This window comes from Salmo trutta, chromosome 3 (genome assembly GCF_901001165.1).
Source record: "Salmo trutta chromosome 3, fSalTru1.1, whole genome shotgun sequence".
Lineage (NCBI taxonomy): Eukaryota > Metazoa > Chordata > Actinopteri > Salmoniformes > Salmonidae > Salmo > Salmo trutta.
The window spans coordinates 71,028,500-71,052,275 of NC_042959.1; the positions used below are offsets into that span (position 1 = coordinate 71,028,500).

A 23,776-nucleotide genomic window follows, 5' to 3' on the forward strand; every position below is an offset into this window, starting at 1 on the left:
GCATTTGAAGGACAGCTTGAGATAATATAATAATTCCAGTTTAGCAAGGAACACAAAAACAGCATGACGGTCTCTCCGTTTGTCTGCGGCGTAAGATCTCTGCAGGCTACGTGCTAGAATTCTCCCCCCTCCCCCCTCCCTTCTAATTTCCTTACTTTTGTGGCTAGAGTCAAATGCTTTCTGTGACACAGAGTCAAATACTTTCCGAAATGAATAATGAATGTACGTGTGTTATATTAAACAGAGGAGGGAGTAAAATGTTGGCAAGCAATAAACATTTCAGAACAACTATGAATTATTATCCTTACACTTTCAAAGATACTAGTCGAATAAGACATTGGAGAGATGACGAATTTTGGCAAAGTGATTTATTTATTGACTAATACAAAAATCAGTAGCGGTTCGGGCGACTTGGGCAGCCGCCCAGGGCGGCAGGTTCGCCCAGCAGGTTCGCCCAAGGCGGCAGGTTCGCCCAGGGCGGCAGGTTCGCCCAGGGCGCCATACAAGCTAGAACCGTCACATACACTTGAAACAAATAGCCAAACCGAAAACTGCAGACAAAAATGCTATCTTCTACTGTGATCGGTGAAATGCTGGTTAAACTGACAACGGAGTGAAGAGCAGAAATCTCAACTAGCAAGCAAGTCGCAGCAATGAAGACCGCAAAGGGGCTATATAGGCTCAATATGGCTCTGATATTTCCGGTTATATTCCATGCAAAATAAGATGATATATTCTACGTCTACAAGCGTGGCCGACCTTGACATGTGATACAATTCCATAACAAGGTCTAGAAACACCATGAAAGACAGCGGTACTCTATAACAACATTCAACGACCCAACCGATACAATGAAAATAAACTCACCTGGCGGTTGTATCCTTTGGTACCGGCCCAGTATTTTCTGGCTACTGTTATCTACCGGTGCGTGCAGCCCTACTACTACCCTCTCTGCCTCTAGCATACTACCCTCTCCGCCTCTAGCATACTACCCTCTCCGCCTCTAGCATACTACCCTCTCCGCCTCTAGCATACTACCCTCTCCGCCTCTAGCATACTACCCTCTCCGCCTCTAGCATACTACCCTCTCCGCCTCTAGCATACTACCCTCTCCGCACTCGTGCTTTTTTGTCCACCCACACCAGACGCGCTCAGGTCACGCAGTGGGGGGGGGGCACAATAATTTTAACATAACACATTTTTGCTATCGTTCTTTTTTACATGCGTTATTAGACAGTGGCAACGATGATGATTATGAACATGGTATTTTGCCTGCTAATGCCTACAATGCAGTGAAGAAAACGATATGACAACAATAACGTCTAATGTAACTGGTCCCTCTAACAGTACAACTGGCCCCAGCTTGGCCCCCCCAATTGAAATGGTCTAGAACAGCTACTACTACTACTACTACTACTACTACTACTACTACCACTACTACTACTACCACTACTACTACTACTACTACTACTACTACTACTACTACTACTACTCATGCAGGTCCAGGATTTGTTTCAGCCTGGGTTCGTTTGCGTTTTATAGCGTCAAACGCTCTAGGATGAGCTCTAACAGAATATGCAAAAGCGCAGTAGCTGCATAGCTCAGGACTCCTGACAGCTAGTTTTAGCTTCTTTGGTTCTGCTGCCACCATCTGGTCAGTCGAGCGTTGGAAAAGTAAACGGATGTCTTGGCTCTTTCTGGCCCTGGCTCTGACTGCAAGTGGTGAATTGTCCTGTAATGCCATTGCTGCAGACTCTGTAGTATGCACCACTTATTTAGTTACATGGTATGGATACTCAACTATTGTTGTCCATGTTCAGAAGCAGGCTACTACACCTTGCATGTAGCTTGGTAGCCGTAGCGTTTCTGCTTTAGCCAGCAACTCATCATGCATGACAATGCCAAATAAGTCTTTAAAGCAGGAACAAGCTGGTAACTGTACTGCTACACGTACTGTTCCTTTTCCTAATGAGCATCATTATTACTGCTAATTAGAGATGAGTCCTGGGGGATTGCAGTGAGCTGGCTTGTTGTTTAACAGGCAGCCTGCTCCATGGGGAGGGTAGGCCACTGCATCTGCTGCTAGGTTTAGGAACAGAACCTTACAACTGGCCTCTCTGTGTGGTAACCTACAGTACCATAGTCTGCTGTGTGTGTAGCCGTATGTAACTGTGAGGCAGGGGAAGTACTATTGGGTCAAAGTTTATGGTACACCTAATGTCCAGTCATGATCATTATATTTATGGGATTCTGAGTGGCGCAGCGGTCTAAGGCACTGCATCGCAGTGCTAGAGGCGTCACTACAGACCCGGGTTTGATCCCGGGCTGTATCACAACCGGCCGTGATTGGGAGTCCCATAGGGCGGCGCACAATTGGCCGGGTTAGGGGAGGGCTTGGCAGAGGTACGCCATCATTGTAAATAAGAATGTGTTCTTAACTGACTTGCCTAGTTAAATAAAGGTAAACAAATATATATATTTGAGATAGGGGTTGGCTTTTATTGTTGTTGTGTGCCCAGTTCATCTCAAATAATGCCATTGGCAAACTCAGTAGAGCTCCAATTCAATTACTCACATTTCAGTATTTACACAGTAGTATACACAGTATTATTTTAAAAAATCAAAGACTCCCCTCACTGTTTTCAGAGTAAACATTGTGAACACTGACAGCCTATTGCATTTGGCTCCTATGTGTTGATATTGAGCTGCTCATTTCACCCCAGCCCTATAGGGTAGTAATGTCCTTCTCCTATTGGTGGTAGGCCATGTTAGATGTTTCTGTAACGTATTGGTCTCATGCTGTGTACATGACAGTGTCACTATCTGGATCCGCTGTGTCTGTTGACCTTTCCATTGGTGGAGGTTCATCACCCACCACTCCTAAAGAGTTCCTCATAGATAGATGTTTTATGTGAGTTTCCAATCTCTATGCGTTTTTCTTTGTGTATACAGTAATGGTTGAGGCTCTGTCTGGGGGAACTCAACCCTCTGCTATACGATTCTGTATGGATCATCAACTAAAGGTCAAATGTTCAGGACCGGTTTATAAAGGGAACATTTTCAGCCTGTGTCATATTTCTAACAAGGAAATTGTTAGTCAATGCAGTGAGGAACAACATTTGATCTCTTTGTTATTAATATGTCATTGTGTTCATATTGTTATGTAATGTTTAGTCAAATATGGCCACGGCTGTTTCCCAAACTCCAGTCATCCTGAGTCTTTTGACCTGCCACACTGTTAGAGGGAAAGATGGTAGCATTACTTATATTACTGTGAGGCTACTTGATTTAATATAGGGCCTAGTCATTCTGACCTTCCCACCCATTGCCCAATCTCTTCATCTTCAGAAATACAAATATTTGTTTACCCGCATCTCACTCTCATTGTCATTTGTCCAACCATCCCCTACCTCACTGGATGTAGAGAAGACTGAATGGAGAGAGCACTGAATGGAGAGAGCTTCTGCCCTGTGTAGACTTTGATAAGCACAAAGATATGAAACAGGACTAAACCTCACTACAAGGTTGTTTTTTTACCATGTTACAAAGATGATATGATGCCATAGGGTAATCCCAAGGATCTAAACTTCCATAAAGGTCAGTTAAAGGTCATTGTGTGGAATGGACGTATAATAACAAGATCCACAGGGCCATGATCGGTGTACCCACTCACAGATATGCTCCTGAGTGGCGCAGCGGTAAAAGGCATTGCATCTCAGTATAAGAGGCGTCACTGTAGTCCCTGGTTTGAATCCAGGCTGCATCACAACTGTGATTGGGAGTCCCATAGGGCGGCGCACAATTGGCCCAGCATGGTCCAGGTTTGGCCGGGGTAGGCCGTCATTGTAAATAAGAATGTGTTCTTAACTGACATGCCTAGTTAAATAAAGGTTACATTAAAATAATACGTATACAAAGATCATGTCTCTTATGTTTGAGTAGGTACAAGTTGCAACTAATTACTGGTTTGATGTTTTCATGTTAATGTGTATTTGAAAGTTCACCTGTGTTTGAGTCATTTGAAAAGATTACGTAAAAGAGATTTTAAGCCTTTTTCCAAAACATTTATTCTCTGAGAATGTATTTCTCTCTGATATACTTTGATAATGATTATCTTTGACATAAAATGAATGTGAACTAAGGCCTGATTACTGTAACATGGCCAACATAGCATTCCCACACACAATACTCTGGGCTTGTATGAGACACACACACACAGAGCGTATGCACCTGGTCTGACACCTGTACAGGTAACCTCCCAGGAGGGAGGGAGGGAGGGAGAGAGGACACATACACTCTTCTCCTGCTGAACATACTGCTGTTACATACGCTACTCTACATCCAAGAAGAAAACACCATTCAGTAAGTACATTTATATTTGGTTTGGTTGTGGACTCCATTATGGTTAGAACTGTGTTGGTTGTGGACTCCATTATGGTTAGAACTGTGTTGGTTGTGGACTCCATTATGGTTAGAACTGTGTTGGTTGTGGTCTCCGTTATGGTTAGAACTGTGTTGGTTGTGGACTCCATAATGGTTAGAACTGTGTTGGTTGTGGCCTCCATAATGGTTAGAACTGTGTTGGTTGTGGCCTTCGTTATGGTTAGAACTGTGTTGGTTGTGGCCTCCGTTATGGTTAGAACTGTGTTGGTTGTGGACTCCATAATGGTTAGAACTGTGTTGGTTGTGGCCTCCATAATGGTTAGAACTGTGTTGGTTGTGGCCTTCGTTATGGTTAGAACTGTGTTGGTTGTGGCCTCCATTATGGTTAGAACTGTGTTGGTTGTGGCCTCCGTTATGGTTAGAACTGTGTTGGTTGTGGACTCCGTTATGGTGAGAACTGTGTTGGTTGTGGCCTCCGTTATGGTTAGAACTGTGTTGGTTGTGGCCTCCGTTATGGTTAGAACTGTGTTGGTTGTGGACTCCATTATGGTTAGAACTGTGTTGGTTGTGGACTCCGTTATGGTTAGAACTGTGTTGGTTGTGGCCTCCGTTATGGTTAGAACTGTGTTGGTTGTGTGTTGTTGCTCTGTCAATTGCATCATTATCTAATAAGGATTGACAGTGTGTTGCTTTTTAAATTTTGAAGTAAACAATTATCTGTCTCACAGAAGAAGGATATTTATAATACTTTAAAAAAGCCACCATTTTCAATCTATGAATAGTTAATCTATGAAAAATGCATCACTAATGTGCAAGGACAGAGTATTAAAAATGGACTAATGAACTAATTCAAATGAATAAGATATTCAGAATAGACTGGAGTGTATTTAGAGGAGACAGTCCCAGGAATTTGTAACCAATGTATATTCATATAGTGAAATAATTGTGTGATTGGTGATTATGACCATAAACCCCAGAATCCCCACGCTCAGACAGGCAGATTGCATGACACACCTCAAGGCCAAACCCAAATGAGAAGTCAGATCTTCGGAAGCCATGCAAATGACTTAGAGAGGAAAGTCTTTTACAGAAGTGATGATAGGAAAGCAGTGGTTTTGAAAGAGAGACATGGAAAGAGAGGAGGAGAGAGAGAGAGAGAGAGAGAGAGAGAGTGGAGGGAAGAGGGAGAGAGAGAGAGAGAGAGAGAGAGAGAGAGAGAGAGAGGAGGGAAGAGGGAGAGAGAGGAGGAAAAGAGTACAGTAGAAAAGCAAATATAACCGAGAGAAAGATAGAGAGATGGAGAAAAGGTGTGACATAACATAACAATTAAAGTGCATGTTTTTCTCAGCATGTTTTCCTTTACCCCCAGTGGGCTATATCCATGGGGCAGGTAACTAGGTGGGTAACTAGGGCGGTAGCTAGGCAGCTGTGAGCTCACAGCCTCAGAGGAGGAAGCCTTAAAGAATATACCCTAGTATCCCTGAGACCTGGCTCACATGGAGACACGTTGTCCAACTGACATTTTTCCGACAATAAAAGTTGTATTTTACTGAGAACGAAGGGATGCACGATAGATAGAAACAATATTAGAATTACGTTTAGTGAAAGGTGGGAAATTAAAATGATTCCACGTTTAGAATTGATGTTTACAATGGCTGACATCACCTCTCTCCTCCTCTTTAAAGCAGAGGTGGACTGTTCCACCATGGATTCACCAGGGGAGAAGGCTCTCCTCCTCCTCTTCCTAGTCCATGCAGTCTCAGGTAAGCAGCAAACGCACCAGGCCTAATCCTCTTCCATTTTGCAACAGTGGATCATTCCTAAATTACAGTTAGATCCAAACAGGAAACAAGTGTAGCATACACACATAACATGTTGACAGTTTGTGGACGTGTGCGTGTCCGTGCTCATGCGTGTGTCTGTGTATGCGATATTCCCCTCTCAGCTCTCTACCCAGATACAATGTCACCGATGTCTCCCATGATGCTTGACACTGACCCTGCGACCCCAGGCTTCCCATCTCCGCCTGCTCGCTTCCAAGACATGGCCAAGAAACTGGTAATCAATCAAGCAACCAGTCAATCAATCAACCAATCAATCAATAGTCTATGGCCTGCCTTACCTGACCAGGTGTGACCTCCCTCACCAGAGGTGTCTGTAAACTGTGACCACAATACACAGAACCAAGTGACTGGATGATCTATTTTCCTGCTTTCCCCTGAAGGACACATACTACTCCCTCCACCTGGATCAAACACACACCTCTGGGTGATGTTACTGCAGTACTGATCAAACACACACCTCTGGGTGATGTTACTGCAGTACTGATCAAACACACACCTCTGGGTGATGTTACTACAGTACTGATCAAACACACACCTCTGGGTGATGTTACTACAGTACTGATCAAACACACACCTCTGGGTGATGTTACTACAGTACTGATCAAACACACACCTCTGGGTGATGTTACTACAGTACTGATCAAACACACACCTCTGGGTGATGTTACTACAGTACTGATCAAACACACACCTCTGGGTGATGTTACTACAGTACTGATCAAACACACACCTCTGGGTGATGTTACTACAGTACTGATCAAACACACACCTCTGGGTGATGTTACTACAGTACTGATCAAACACACACCTCTGGGTGATGTTACTACAGTACTGATCAAACACACACCTCTGGGTGATGTTACTACAGTACTGATCAAAACACACACCTCTGGGTGATGTTACTACAGTACTGATCAAACACACACCTCTGGGTGATGTTACTACAGTACTGATCAAACACACACCTCTGGGTGATGTTACTACAGTACTGATCAAAACACACACCTCTGGGTGATGTTACTACAGTACTGATCAAACACACACCTCTGGGTGATGTTACTACAGTACTGATCAAACACACACCTCTGGGTGATGTTACTACAGTACTGATCAAACACACACCTCTGGGTGATGTTACTACAGTACTGATCAAACACACACCTCTGGGTGATGTTACTACAGTACTGATCAAACACACACCTCTGGGTGATGTTACTGCAGTACTGATCAAACACACACCTCTGGGTGATGTTACTACATTACTGATCAGTACACACACCTCTGGGTGATGTTACTACAGTACTGATCAGTACACACACCTCTGGGTGATGTTACTACAGTACTGATCAAACACACACCTCTGGGTGATGTTACTAGAGTACTGATCAGTACACACACCTCTGGGTGATGTTACTACAGTACTGATCAAACACACACCTCTGGGTGATGTTACTGCAGTACTGATCAAACACACACCTCTGGGTGATGTTACTACAGTACTGATCAGTACACACACCTCTGGGTGATGTTACTACAGTACTGATCAGTACACACACCTCTGGGTGATGTTACTACAGTACTGATCAAACACACACCTCTGGGTGATGTTAGTACAGTACTGATCAAACACACACCTCTGGGTGATGTTACTACAGTACTGATCAGTATACACACCTCTGGGTGATGTTACTACAGTACTGATCAAACACACACCTCTGGGTGATGTTACTACAGTACTGATCAGTACACACACCTCTGGTTGATGTTACTGCAGTACTGATCAAACACACACCTCTGGGTGATGTTACTGCAGTACTGATCAAACACACACCTCTGGGTGATGTTACTACAGTACTGATCAAACACACACCTCTGGGTGATGTTACTGCAGTACTGATCAGTACACACACCTCTGGGTGATGTTACTACAGTACTGATCAAACACACACCTCTGGGTGATGTTACTACAGTACTGATCAAACACACACCTCTGGGTGATGTTACTGCAGTACTGATCAAACACACACCTATGGGTGATGTTACTACAGTACTGATCAAACACACACCTCTGGGTGATGTTACTACAGTACTGATCAAACACACACCTCTGGGTGATGTTACTACAGTACTGATCAAACACACACCTCTGGGTGATGTTACTACAGTTCTGATCAAACACACACCTCTGGGTGATGTTACTACAGTACTGATCAGTACACACACCTCTGGGTGATGTTACTACAGTACTGATCAAACACACACCTCTGGGTGATGTTACTACAGTACTGATCAGTACACACACCTCTGGGTGATGTTACTGCAGTACTGATCAAACACACACCTCTGGGTGATGTTACTACAGTACTGATCAGTACACACACCTCTGGGTGATGTTACTACAGTACTGATCAAACACACACCTCTGGGTGATGTTACTACAGTACTGATCAAACACACACCTCTGGGTGATGTTCCTACAGTACTGATCAAACACACACCTCTGTCAGTATACACACCTCTGGGTGATGTTACTACAGTACTGATCAGTATACACACCTCTGGGTGATGTTACTGCAGTACTGATCAGTATACACACCTCTGGGTGATGTTACTACAGTACTGATCAGTACACACATCTCTGGGTGATGTTACTACAGTACTGATCAGTACACACACCTCTGGGTGATGTTACTGCAGTACTGATCAGTATACACACCTCTGGGTGATGTTACTGCAGTACTGATCAGTACACACACCTCTGGGTGATGTTACTGCAGTACTGATCAGTATACACACCTCTGGGTGATGTTACTACAGTACTGATCAGTACACACATCTCTGGGTGATGTTACTACAGTACTGATCAGTACACACACCTCTGGGTGATGTTACTGCAGTACTGATCAGTATACACACCTCTGGGTGATGTTACTACAGTACTGATCAGTACACACATCTCTGGGTGATGTTACTACAGTACTGATCAGTACACACACCTCTGGGTGATGTTACTGCAGTACTGATCAGTATACACACCTCTGGGTGATGTTACTGCAGTACTGATCAGTACACACACCTCTGGGTGATGTTACTGCAGTACTGATCAGTATACACACCTCTGGGTGATGTTACTACAGTACTGATCAGTACACACATCTCTGGGTGATGTTACTACAGTACTGATCAGTACACACACCTCTGGGTGATGTTACTGCAGTACTGATCAGTATACACACCTCTGGGTGATGTTACTACAGTACTGATCAGTACACACACCTCTGGGTGATGTTACTGCAGTACTGATCAGTATACCCACCTCTGGGTGATGTTACTACAGTACCGATCAGTACACACATCTCTGGGTGATGTTACTACAGTACTGATCAGTACACACACCTCTGGGTGATGTTACTGCAGTACTGATCAGTACACACACCTCTGGGTGATGTTACTGCAGTACTGATCAGTGCACACACCTCTGGGTGATGTTACTGCAGTACTGATCAGTATACACACCTCTGGGTGATGTTACTACAGTACTGATCAGTATACACACCTCTGGGTGATGTTACTGCAGTACTGATCAGTACACACACCTCTGGGTGATGTTACTGCAGTACTGATCAGTATACACACCTCTGGGTGATGTTACTACAGTACTGATCAGTACACACATCTCTGGGTGATGTTATTACAGTACTGATCAGTACACACACCTCTGGGTGATGTTACTGCAGTACTGATCAGTACACACATCTCTGGGTGATGTTACTGCAGTACTGATCAGTACACACACTTCTGGGTGATGTTACTGCAGTACTGATCAGTATACACACCTCTGGGTGATGTTACTGCAGTACTGATCAGTACACACATCTCTGGGTGATGTTACTGCAGTACTGATCAGTACACACATCTCTGGGTGATGTTACTACAGTACTGATCAAACACACACCTCTGGGTGATGTTACTGCAGTACTGATCAGTACACACACAGTTGGCTTATGTTGATGTTACAGTTACACCCTCCCCAGCTGTAGTTTAAACCCTACACAGACTCCTTCACCTGCTATGTGTATTGTGACACCCTAGACTGGCAAGGCTGTCTCACACCTCACTGTAAAGTGGTATGACATTATACCTCAGTTTGTACTGTAGGTTACATGTAGATAGTCAATGAAGATTCAACAGGTAGAAAGACATCAGTAAAAGTAACAGTTCCGTAGTTCATTCTGGTGTCCCTCTGTCCCCACAGATGATGAGATGCCTGCAAATGGGTGAGGACACAGCACATACCTAACCTAGTAAACACAGAGGGTATCACTAATGTATCGTTGTAATAATATTGCTTATGAATAACATGCTGGAAACAGCACTACATTATTGTTGCATACATTAAAACAGTTTGATAATGCTTATTACATCATCTTGTTTTTTCCTGTGTGTTTCTTAATGCATGGTTGCTATGCTACAGGACACCTGGTACCCATGACGATGGACAACCCCTTTAATAACAGGTAAGGTGACCCGTGTGTGTGTGTGTGTGTGTGTGTGTGTGTGTGTGTGTGTGTGTGTGTGTGTGTGTGTGCAAATTAATGGATCTACAAGTTAGCCCCCCCTCTCGCTCTCTCTCACACTCTTTCTCTTTCTCTCTCTATCAGTGGGGTGCAAATGGAAGACAGCATGTCTAGTCCCAACCCTCTCTCCCACTTCCACTCTCTCCTCACCTCCCTCTCTGCTGAGGAAACAGATACCTACTCAGACACAGACATGGACTCTGCTTCCCACTTCTATTTCCAGCCCAATAGCACCATGAAATACCCTGCCTCTGACCGTGAATGGGTACCTCAACATTTATCTTCATTTACATAGCTAGATATATTCAAAATATGCAAATACACTGACAGTACTCTAGTCATACACCAGGAGTGTTGCAAACAATTATTTACATAATGAGGATTGTATCCATTTTAGACACAAAGGCCATATTTGGTCTTGTTTTATGTAAAGTTTTACAGTGGTTTTTATAACCTGTTTATTAAACTAAAAGGCATAAGATAATGACATTTTTAATAAATGTTCCTCTATCTCTCTCTTTCTAGAACGTGACAGAGAGGATGTGGAACTGTTCCAGTCTACCAAGCTTCATTGAGCACATGAGGAACTCTTCGGTCAGTGTCACTCAAACCCTCTCAGCCAATTACCAGCTGTTTTCAACAATACTGCATCTTCAGCCCTCCCACTAGTCTAGGTTTTGTCACGCCTGCTTCCGCTCCCCCTCCCTGGTGCTCGAGGGCGCCAGGCTACCTGTCCTTATACGCAACTGTTACCATCATTACACGCAGCTGCGCTCATTGGACTCACCTGGACTCCCTCACTTTGTTGATTGTCCCTGCATATATGTCTGCTCCTCTGTGTTGTTCCCTGTAGTAGCACTGTTTGTCGTGTCATATCTATGTCCAGACGCTGTTCTTGTTCCGCTGTGTGTCCGTCTATATTAAATGGTTCACTTCCTGTACCTGCTTCTCATCTCCTGCGTTGGGCGTGACAGGTTTAGTCCTAGCATGAGATTATAACCTGGCTTCAACAATGCTCCTGTTTTACTTCCCAAATGCAACATCTTTCTTTCTCTCTCTCAGGCTGGTCCCCAGTGCTTCCTGAGAGCATTCATCGCCCCCCTCTCTTGGGTTGCCCTGATGATGAAGGGTGGAGACGACATGGAACCAGAGGATTATGGGAGGCTGGTGTGGGCTGCTAAGCCTCTCCTACAGAACATGCCCCCGCCTCAGATGACCCTGCCTCCCTGGATACAGAACCCCCACCTGGAAGAGATGTGAGTGGATGTGGGGCTGGAGTGTGTGTGTGTGTGTGTGTGTGTGTGTGTGTGTGTGTGTGTGTGTGTGTGTGTGTGTGGTAACAGTATGGTCTGGTTCCAGGATGAAGATGTTGGGAGAGGTGTTTGGGTCTCTCTCTGAGGAGCAGCGTGTTCAGATCAGAGAGTGGGCCAAGGAGCGGGTGGCCCAGAACAACTACAACTGCAGCCACACTGCTGCAGCCTGGCGCCCCAGACCTATACCAGAACAGAAACCAGGACAGACACACAGACCAGCACAGGAACCAGGACAGACACACAGACCAGCACAGGAACCAGGACAGACACCTAAACCAAAACAGGAGCCAGGACAGACACTCAGACCAGAAGTAGGACAGAACTGGCCTGCTAGACCACCACAGCCTGATATGACAGGTGAGAACCACCTCTGCAGAGATAGAATATGTTACATTATTCATTATTATAATTAAACTCAATACTGATACAAATATGTTTAGTTGAGATTTTAGATGTTACAACAACCATTGATTTATCAAGCTCTTAGAAACAGTCTTGTTATGTACCTTATGACCCAAATACTAATGATCAATCTCTTCAAGTCAAACCGGGGAAAGAAAAAGATAGATAGGATGAGAGGGACCCAAATCAAGAGGGGGAGAGAGGAAAGGAAAGAGGAGTAGAATGAGAACGAGAAGAAACCATTGAAAGTGGGAAACCTAAAGGAAAACCAAATGGAAAGAAATTATGAGAAAATACAGGAAACAAGCTTGGAAGAAGAGGAGAAGAGCAGGGAGGAAGGAGAGAAAGATACAAGCTGGAAAGGAGAGGAGAAGAGCAGGGAGGAAGGAGAGAAAGATACAAGCTGGAAAGGAGAAGACCGAAGCAGAGTGGAGGGAGGAAGAGGAGGAAGAGGAGGAGAGGCATGAAAAGGGACATAGATGCGGGAAGTAGGGATGCTGAGGGTGTTGCAGCACCTCCTGAAAAATCACCCCAAAACTACTTCCCGCGGCTATGAAAAGGGAGAGAGTGAGTTGTGTCCAAAGGACAGCGGAGAGGTGTGTGTTTATTCGAGACACAACACCTGATTTGCGTGTGTGTCACACAGATCTACCCTCTGCAGTGTGTTTATGTGTTTATTACATCTGCATGTGTGTGTTCAAGTAATACTGGGCCCTGCCTGTGTGTGTGTGTGTGTGTGTGTGTGTGTGTGTGTGTGTGTGTGTGTGTGTGTGTGTGTGTGTGTGTGTGTGTGTGTCTGTGTGTGTGTGTGTGTGTGTGTGTGTGTGTGTGTGTGTGTGTGTGTGTGTGTGTGTGTGTGTGTGTGTGTGTGTGTTTGCGCGCATGTGCATGTGTCTACTCTGGTGACTACAACCACTGTTGTGACATCATGTGTGTGTTCAAGTACTACTCTGCCCTGTGAGTGTATGTGTGTGTGCCAACTGTGTGTGTGTTTGCCACCCTCCTCTCTCTCCAGTGATGCCCAGCCCCTGTCCTCCCAGGCTGCTGTGGCTGAAGATGGATGTGATGAAGATGATGGGGCCCTTCCTTTCCGGGCTGCCCATGGACGACATCCAAACCATCCCCAACGATCAGGTCTTTGTTTGTTGTAGTTCTCCCCACTCTGCTTTTTAATGGATCGCATCAAACCTCACTGAGGCCCTCAAACAGATCACAGTCCACTATTTTACAACTGCTATTTTAATCTATCTGTTTGCCCCACTATCTCTCTCTTTCCCTAGTTGTGTCAATTCTTCCATTCGCCCCAGTTCCCTTCCGCCTTCAGAGGGGTGGGGGCGCTCCCTCCTCTTCAGGGCAGAAAGATACTCCAGAAGATCCGAGAGTGTTCCCAGAAGAGAGATGACTTGGTCCAGAACCTGAACAGGTCTGTACGTGCCTGAGAGAAGGACTGGAGCAGTATCACCTGGACATCACAGGAGGCTGCTGAAGGGAGGACGGCTGATAATATTAGCTAGAATGGAGTGAATGGAAAGGTATCAAACACATAGAAACCATGTGTTTGATGAGTTCAATTCCATTCCATTCATTCCATTCCAGCCATTACTATGAGCCCATCCTCCCCAATTAAGATGCCACCAACCTCGTGTGCTGGACATGCATATTACCATTCATTTTGCTAATTGTTCAGACCATCCTGTAGTTACATAATTACTTTACTAAACAAAATCGGTATTGACGGTTAGATTAGCATTTTTCCTGAATTAGCCAGATCTACAGTACATCTAACTTGACCATGAGCGAGTGCTTAGTCACAGAAATGTGACAAACAAACAAGAAAGGAGAGTTCAGAACAGATGTTGGATGACTTACCAAACACAGTACTGAATAGCCAGTAGGGTATTTTACTTAACTCTGACCTCTGACCCTTTCCAATCCAGACTAGGCTCGCTGGCATGTTTCTATGACGACGCCCCAACTCTAAACTCCTCCTTGAGCCGGCTCCTCCTCTCTCAACTCGACGACTGTAGCAACTCTGGAGTCAACAAGGTATCCCCCAGTCTCTCTCTCTCTCACTCTTTCCAAAATGTTGTAGTTTATAGTTTATAACTCAGGAATCACTAAAGTAGGGGTTTTACAGAGAACAATTATGGGAATAATCTGTGGTGTTTATTTTTAACCCTCCTCTTCCTCCCACATCTCCCCTCCACTTCCTCTCCCCTCCTCCTCCGGCTTCCAGCTGAAGAAGAAGCTCGTCAACACTGTGATGTCATCATCTGTGGATGATTCCAGTCCTGAGCTGCTGCGGGCGCTGGGTCACGGTGTTACACTGCTTTCCCCTTTCCATCTCTCCCAGTTCTCCCCCGACGCCCTCAAGGACACCCTGATGTCACTGGGGTCAGAGGTGAAGTGGGGTCTGACCCAGGCCAAAACACTGGCCAATAAACTACTGCAGGGGAAGCAGGTGAGAGAGGTGTTACTCTTATCAATATGTCTTTGTCTCAGTCAGTACTATTAACAGGCTTCTTAACTGGAATGTTTAGGTGATCCTCTTCTATTGTATGAGGGGCCGAGTTAGGAACTAATGGTCAAGTAGAGAGCAGCTCTAAAAACTCTCATTTCTGTATCTGTACTCTTCCTTCTTCCCTTCTTCCCTTCTTCCCTCTCTCTCTTTCTCTCTCTCTCTCTCTCTCTCTCTCTCTCTCTCTCTCTCTCTCTCTCTCTCTCTCTCTCTCAGGAGGTGTCTGGTAAGGAGTTAATGTCTCTGGGTTCAGCTGTGACGGGCGTGGCCTCCTCTGTCCTCAGGAAGGTCAAATCCCAGGGGCTTCTGGGTAATGAGGGTCTGGACATGATGAGTCAAAAGATGACCAGTCTACAGAGAAAAGCATTGTTGGAGGGGGTGAGAGGGGAAGGGAGGGGTGAGAGGGGAAGGGAGGGGTGAGAGGGGAAGGGAGGGGTGAGAGGGGAAGGGAGGGGTGAGAGGGGTGAGAGGGGAAGGGAGGGGTGAGAGGGGAAGGGAGGGGTGAGAGGGGAAGGGAGGGGTGAGAGGGGAAGGGAGGGGGTGAGAGGGGAAGGGAGGGGTGAGATGGGAAGGGAGGGGTGAGAGGGGAAGGGAGGGGTGAGAGGGGAAGGGAGGGGTGAGAGGGGAAGGGAGGGGTGAGAGGGGAAGGGAGGGGGTGAGAGGGGAAGGGAGGGGTGAGAGGGGAAGGGAGGGGTGAGAGGGGAAGGGAGGGGTGAGAGGGGAAGGGAGGGGGTGAGAGGGGAAGGGAGGGAGAAGTCATAGAAGAAAATTAGATGTGCAGCAAAGATGGTTCAGGTTGATCCTAAAGTTGTGTGTGTGTGTGTGTGTGTGTGTGTGTGTGTGTGTGTGTGTGTGTGTGTGTGTGTGTGTGTGTGTGTGTGTGTGTGTGTGTGTGTGTGTGTGTGTGTGTGTGTGTGTGTAGCTGCTTGGGGATGTGAATGCCTCAGAGCTGATCCAGAAAGTCCCTGCCTCTCTGCTGTCCAGCCTATCCCTGACCACCTTGGACAAGGCTAACCTGACCTCCCTCGACCAACTGGAGGGCAAGCAGTGGACACGTGCACAGGTGTGTGTGTGTCTTCTGAATGCAACTCTGGGGACTACGGCCACTGGTGTGACATTACACACTGTTCTCTGTCTTGCAGTCGGCCTTTCTGGTCAGAAATATCCTAGGCAAGAAGATGACACTTACAGACATGCGGTGAGAACACACACATGCAGTTTTTAATGGTACTGATGATGAGGATGATGATGATAAGCAAGGTAGTTGCTCCTGTAAGTCGCTCTGGATAAGAGCGTCTGCCTAATGACTACAATGTAAATGATGATGATGATGATGACAGGAAGCTGGGCTCGGCGATGCAGGGCGTGGCCTGTGAGATGATTGAAAAGGTGGCTGAAAGTGGCGTCATGGAGATGGCCCAAGCTGTGACAGAAACTCCACGCTGGCTCTCTAAGACACAGGTACACACACACACACATATACACACATACACACATACACACACACACACACACACAAGTCATGACTGCAACTCCTACTATTCTGTATGTAAATCTGGGACAACTGATAGGTTACATTAGGTTACATTATGAATGGAGTAGCGCTCATTAAATATCATATGAATTAGAGGACGTATAGTATCATACAGCTTACCTGGTCGTACAATAGCATACGAATTGGATGATGTAAGTTATTATACATCTTGGAGGACTGATATGTATTTCTCTGAGACCAAGTTGCTTGTTGCATCATAACAGCGAAGGAGAATTACGTTCGTGGTTAGGTGAACTAACAACAAAGGTTAGGATAATTTGCATAGCCTGTTAGGTGAATTGGGTCAAGTTTAGAATAAGGGTTAATTTGGGTTAGCTAATTAAGTGATAATGCCTGATTAAACAGTGTTTGGAGGATATATTGGCACGGGTGTTGTTAGGCCCGTGACAAAGTCGAGGGCCGGCAAACTGTGCCAATATATCCTCCAAACACCGGCTTCTCTGGCGTTATCACTTTTATACAACGGGTTACAAACATATTCAAATAATGATTGACATATTTTCATTAAAAACGTTATTTTGATTAATTTATTTATACTATTTCATGCTTCCACAAGATATAGTCCGGACACAAATCTAGGGTTGCAAAACAGAATAATAGCAAAGTAGCTGCATTTGCATTTGTTTAAGCTGTTTTCTAGTGACATTTTATTTGGATACATCCATAACAATGAGCTAATGCGGCACGATTTTGCCTGGCATAGAAAATGTGCTCTCTTGTCAGGACACTGTTGTTCAGAGGAGCTAGCTAACACAATCACTTCAAACTGAAGCTGGAAAGACTGCAAACTAGCTGCACTTCGTTTCGTTTGACCGTTTTTCAATTTACATTTCTTTGTATATATCCATGAAAATGATGCCAGCTGATTCATGATTTCGACTGGCTGAGAAACACTGCTTGTCTGTCTCGTTCCGACACGTTCATTACTATGGGACAGCTGGAGATCCAATTTGAATATTGAAACAATGTTGCAAATGTCGGAGAGACCGACAGCAAGGTTTATACAAATCTCCACTGTTTAAAACTAAACACTGTCTAAAAGAAATGTCTAGAGATAATGTCTAGATGCACTTTATAGTGGAGATCAAGTTTATAAATTGCTTGGCTGGGCTGATGAGACAGTGGATTGCACAGTCAGATGAAACGGAGTAAATAGGCATTTTAACGTCATAGATTTAGCCGGTGGTAATTTATGGAATAGACACCGGCTGGAATGCGATTTTAACCAATCAGCATTCAGGATTAGACCCACCCGTTGTATAAAAAGCTACAATTGCCCCCAACACGACTCAAACACGCAACCTTTGGATTGTTAGATGGTCGCGGATTACACCCACTCATCCTCTCCGACCAACCTCCCTAAATTATTTTCTGTCTAAAGTAACTAGGTCATTAGTAGATATCATACGTCTTGGAGATGCTCAGAAATACATCCAAGTTTGTTTCATATAGCTCTGAGGTCAGGCTGGTTATTACATGCTTAGGGGCTATTTTTACATTGATTTTGAGACACTCTTTTATCTCCCGCCCTCTCACTTTGTCAGGTGTGCTGTACTGCACAGAGTCTGTTTGCAGGTTTGGAGAAAAAGAGAGCAGGCTACTTCAACAACATCACAGACACAGAGCTGGAGGAGATCCCCACCCTGCTGCTGCTTCACCTGCCGTGATTACACACACACACTGGCAGATTTTGCTGTGTTTCAGGGGTTTCAATTGAAATCGTCCCCAGCTGTCCAGGGGGCCACACTGACCCATTGTTTTTATGCAAATTATTTTTTTGTTAAAGTGTATACCCTATATATTTCAGAATTTCCTGAAATTAAAAACATACATGAAATAAATATTTTTAATTGTGGGATAATAAATTAAGAATAAATCAGCAGGTAATGTCTGTGGAAAAATTGCTCTTTTGGGGGTGACGCACACTTACACACACATATTCACTCTCTCTCTCTCTCTCTCTCTCTCTCTCTCTCTCTCTCTCTCTCAGGGCTGAGAAGATAGCCAGTCTACCTGCCTCTGTATGTGCTGTGTTCATGAAGAAGATGAAAGAGGCCAACCTGAGTTCTTTGCCTCTCACCTCTCGCTCTCGCCCCACACTGACCAACAGAGCCCTGAACTGCCTGGTAAACACACAACCCTAACCATAACCCTACAGATGTAGGATCTTCATTTGGTCACTCTATTGTTGCTGAGACCGTAGGAATGCAAACTTGTAGTGTATTCAAGGTTTAAAAGGGCTTCTAAGTTTATAATTTCTACTTTAAAATGTCAGACTTGATTTGCCATAACAATATAAAAGTTTTATCAATCCCAACAACAAAAAATTCTATTGATTATAATCCACATAATAATTCACATTTCCTGTTGCTGCAGGATTATTTTCCTACTGTAGCAGACTGGCTCAAATTAAGATCGTACATCTGTAGCTTCATGTCCACATCCTAGTTCAACCTTAACCCTAGCCTCAACCCCAACCCTAACCCTAATCTTAGTGTAAATCACACACATACACACACACACACACACACACACACACACACACACACACACACACACACACACACACACACACACACACACACACACACACACACACACACACACACACACACACACACACACACACATATACTGCAATGAGTGACAGAGAACGGTGCACCTCTGTGTCCCCAGGGGAGGAACATGTCAAAGTTGTCCAGTGAGGAAGTGTTGAGTCTGGGGTCGCTGCTGTGTGAGCTGGCCCCCTCTCAGATGTCCCTCCTGGCCCCTGAGATCCTCAACTCCACCGTGCAGGCCCTGGCCTCCTGCAAACAGATTCCTCCACGCCACTGGAGGGCGCTCTTCCAGCTGCTCAATGATACATACGGGTACGAACAAGCACATCCTCTCACCTTTCTAGATAGAACTGCTACTGCCAAAATAACATGTGACAAATATACAATTATTATTGTTTCTCTCCTCTGAAAGTGACCCGTCTGATTGGACGGCTGACACCATCAAATCCCTGGGTCCTCTCCTCCTGTTGGATGATTCTGCTGTCCGCTCACTGCGCTTTAAGGTCAGTGACTCTCTATCACCATCATCTCCCTGACAACCACATATGAAAGGCCCTTGAATAGTCTCTCCCTGATGTTGTCTACGCTTGTGAAAAAAAGAAAGCTTTCATAATCCAAAATGTTTCTGTGAATTTCAAAAAATGAAGATAACCTCTGCACTTTTACTTTCTACCCTGACTTCTCCCCCCTCTAGTCGTGGCTGAAAGAGACTCTGTCTGACCTGATGGACAGCCTACCCATCCCTCCGGTCCCTACCCCTCCTCAGGAGTTTAGTAGGGGTCCGGACCTCTCAGCCCTGCGATGGAAACTCTTCTCTCTCTCCACCTCCACATCTGAAGTAATGCCCATGCGCAGGAGGAGAGCAGGTGAGAGAGGAGAAACACACACACCTAAGGTGCAGATAAGAATGTGTGTGGGATTATTTTGAATATGAACATGATAAAGAGGTACATTACAATACATTTACCACAACCTCCCTGGACCCTCTCTCTCTAGTTCTCCCTCAGGGGGAGGCGGGCCTTACTGTGTCTCTGTTGGAGGAACTGGGCGGAGCCAATGTCTACTGGAGCCCAGCCCAGCTCTCCAAGATGGACGCCGCCACAATCACCGCTGCCGTGGAAACGCTGGGGGAGGTCCTTGATTACAGCGCCGAGCAACTAGTGGTGCTCAGAGAGAAGGCCATCCAGGTAGTTGGCCAGGCTCAGGCTCAGATCAGTTTACCCTCTTCAAGTCTACAGGGGATTCCCAAACGTACCTTAGATCAGGGTCTTAATCTGGGGGCCATTTCATCCAACTCCACAGAAGTTAGAAGAATCTCGAGTCCAGGGGTGAGCACTTTTTTCTGTTCTGATGTTGAGTGTCTTTCTGAGCTGTGCTGTACTATATTGTACTACAGGCCTGGGGTCCAGTGTCAGGTTTGAATGAGAGCCAGGTGCTCCGGCTGGGCTGTGTCTCTCAGGGGTTCAACCTCACTGAGCTGCCCAGCCTCCCCTTCTCCTCCCTGGACACTCTGGAGACACTTTCCCACTGCTCCTGGACACAACCACAGGTACTGTATATATGAACTTACACACACACACACACACACACACACACACACACACACACACACACACACACACACACACACACACACACACACACACACACACACACACACACACACACACTAACTAACTAAATACTAGACTCTAATGATGATCATGTCTGGTCCCTGGCAGAAGGAGGCTGTGTGGAGGGGTTTTGTGGAGCGTATTAATAAGACAGTGGGAGAACTGGGAGCTGTGGAGTTGGTGGGACTGGGCCAGTTCATCTGTGGTCTGAACACTGAGGAGACTGGTCAACTCAACACTGATGCCTTCAGGTCAGACATGGACAGTGCGTGTGTGTTTGCGTGAGCTTGTTTTATAATGTGTTCTGTATCTCTATAGGGAGGCAGTACAGTCGGTGGGCGAGGTGCAGTGCCCCCTGGCAGTAACAGAGCTTCTGAAGCAGCGTGCCGTGGCTGTGTTTGGAGAACCACAGGGATGGACCGAGGCTCGGGTCAACTCTCTGGGCAACATCATGGGTCAGATACACTCCTCTGTTCCCCTCTTTCTCTCTCTCATGCTCTATGGCTCTCTCTTATTTTGTGAAATACATTTTAAAATGTAAGCCATTTCTCATCCCTCCTCCACCCCTCTCTCTTTCTCTCTGCTTTATCTCACTTTTCTCCAGCTGGTTTGAGTTTGTCAGAGTTTCCTTCTCTCAGTCCCTCTGCCTTCTCATTCCTCAGTCCGACCAGCGTTCCCCTCATCCCCCCAGACCGCCTCTCTGTGAGTACACTCTCTCCCTGCCTGCCTCCCTCTATCAATTCAATTTCAATTTCAAATTAAGGGCTTTATTGGCATGGGTAACATGTTTACATTGCCAAAGCAAGTGAAATAGATAAACAATAGTGAAATAAATAATAAAAAATTAACAGTAAACATTACACTTACAAAAGTTCCAAAAGAATAAAGACATTTCAAATGTCATTATGTCTATATACAGTGTTGTAATGATATGCAAATAGTTAAAGTACAAAAGGGAAAATAAATCAACAAATATGAGTTGTATTTACAGTGGTGTTTGTTCTTCACTGGTTGACCTTTTCTTGTGGCAACAGGTCACAAATCTTGCTGCTGTGATGGCACACTATGGTATTTCACCCAGTAGATATGGGAGTTTATCAAAATTGGGTTTGTTTTCGAATTCTTCGTGGATCTGTGTAATCTGAGGGAAATATGTCTCTAATGTGGTCATACATTTGGCAGGAGGTTAGGAAGTGCAGCTCAGTTTCCACCTCATTTTGTGGGCAGTGTGCACATAGCCTGTCTCCACTTGAGAGCCAGGTCTGCCTACGGTGGCCTTTCTCAATAGCAAGGCTATGCTCACTGAGTCTGTACCTGTACATAGTCAAAGATTTCCTTAATTTTGGGTAAGTCACGGTGGTCAGGTATTCTGCCACTGTGTCCTCTCTGTTTAGGGCCAAATAGCATTCTAGTTTGCTCTGTTTTTTTGTAAATTCTTTCCAATGTGATTATCTTTTTGTTTTCTCATGATTTGGTTGGGTCTAATTGTGTTGCTATCCTGGGGCTCTGCTTGTGAACAGAGCCCCAGAACCAGTTTGCTTAGGGGGCTCTTCTCTATCTCTGCTGTGTTCCACTGAGGTTTTGTAATGATTAGGTTTACGGGAAAAAAAATAGGTGACTTTGGAACCCAGCACTCCATACTCTTCTGATTTCTGATCAGGCACTTTCAACCAGCCAGTTGAAGGCCCTGGGTCCTGACAATGCTGCCATGGTAACCAAAGCACAATGGGCGGTGCTGGGGGAGGTGCAACGGGCCGCTCTTGGCAATGCTCTGGGTGTGGCCTACGACCGCGTGGCCTATGACCGCGCAGAACCGACTACAAACCCACCCAGCAACCTGCCCCAACTCTCAGGTGAGTAGGAGAGAGGGGACTGGGAGGGGAAGAGATGAATGCTGCATTCATAACAAGTGGGAAACTCAGAAAATACTACTTGTAAAGTGTTCTAGTGATTTGAACTAGTTGAGAATGCCAATTGGCTAATGGCAAACAAGCTGAGCTCAGAGATTTCTTATTTTTTTTAATTTAACTAGGTAAGTCAGTTAAGAACAAATTCTTATTTACAATGACTGCCTACCGGAAAATAGTGGTTTACCTGCCTTGTTCAGGGGCAGAACAACCTTGTCAGCTCGGGGATTCGATCCAGCAACCTTTCGGTAACTGGCCCAACGCTCTAACCAATAGGCTACCTGCCGCCCCATTATTGACAAGTGGATATATCCCAGTCATATGCTGGTAATTACAAATTTACGAGATGTTATGAACACAACAGGAGTGAGAGACGGAGATAGGTAGAGATAAAGGAATGCTCCTGTGGTCAGGTAAGAGAAAGATAAAGAGTTGATTAGACTATGAGGAAGAAACTGAAATGAAGATGGATAGGCAGGAGAGAGAGAGGTCAAGTGGTGTAATGCCTTTTTTTCTCCACCAGGAGCATCTATGCTGGGAACTCTGGGAGTTGGAGTCTTTATGCAGCCCTTCTTGTTCCTACTGCTGGGGTTTGTCCTGTAGTGAGAAACTACACTTCCAATAGACACGCATGACATATGGAACTACTCATGCATGTGTTGAACAAGAATAGAGATTGTTAATATATATGGCATATTTTAACACATGTAACAGTAACAAATATAACTTGTATATCCCGCTTCTTATTTTACCTATTCTAGATTAAGCCAGAGCAGGTCTTGAGCACATCAAAGCAGATACAGATACCTGTGACAATGTAAAAGCACTTAAGATATTTTTATTCTATTTGTTAAAGAAATATGTATCTTTCTATATCTTTGTTGCAATGGTGGGTCTCTTCTAGTAGGACAATGCTGGAACATGTAATGTGTGAGTCGGTGATCTGCATTGGTTGTTTTCTGAGAGTTGGGATCATAAGACGAGGATTATGGGTGCTAACCCAGTGCTGACAAGATTGGAAGTGGAAGATGAACTTAATAAAAGATTATGAACCTACTATCACTTACTCTATGGATTGTTACGACTGACAGAAGCTCAAACGAGAC

The 23,776-nt window shown here is 45.1% G+C and overlaps 1 protein-coding gene across 1 annotated transcript; it reads left to right on the forward strand.

Annotated features, from left to right (window-relative positions):
- The first annotated feature begins 4,336 nt into the window (after positions 1-4,336).
- Positions 4,337-23,727, forward strand: LOC115186827 (otoancorin). Its single transcript, XM_029746292.1, has 29 exons — positions 4,337-4,362; positions 6,069-6,146; positions 6,329-6,441; positions 10,483-10,504; positions 10,702-10,744; positions 10,889-11,069; positions 11,330-11,398; positions 11,867-12,060; positions 12,164-12,474; positions 13,535-13,653; positions 13,800-13,942; positions 14,457-14,565; positions 14,756-14,980; positions 15,254-15,415; positions 15,960-16,100; positions 16,180-16,235; positions 16,378-16,498; positions 18,137-18,255; positions 18,583-18,718; positions 19,269-19,462; positions 19,563-19,653; positions 19,845-20,016; positions 20,147-20,337; positions 20,547-20,699; positions 20,872-21,014; positions 21,082-21,218; positions 21,368-21,465; positions 22,424-22,616; positions 23,194-23,727. Exons 2-29 carry the CDS (start codon positions 6,089-6,091, stop codon positions 23,271-23,273), a joined length of 3,774 nt encoding a protein of 1,257 aa, XP_029602152.1. The 5' UTR covers positions 4,337-4,362; positions 6,069-6,088; the 3' UTR covers positions 23,274-23,727.
- Positions 23,728-23,776: the final 49 nt, after the last annotated feature.

Coding starts and splice junctions, on each gene's coding strand:
- LOC115186827 (XM_029746292.1), top strand. CDS start 6,089: ATGGATTCACCAGGGGAGAAGGCTCTCCTCCTCCTCTTCCTAGTCCAT. Junction 19,654..19,844: donor TCCGCTCACTGCGCTTTAAG/GTCAGTGACTCT, acceptor TCCCCCCTCTAG/TCGTGGCTGAAAGAGACTCT. Junction 22,617..23,193: donor CAACCTGCCCCAACTCTCAG/GTGAGTAGGAGA, acceptor TTTCTCCACCAG/GAGCATCTATGCTGGGAACT.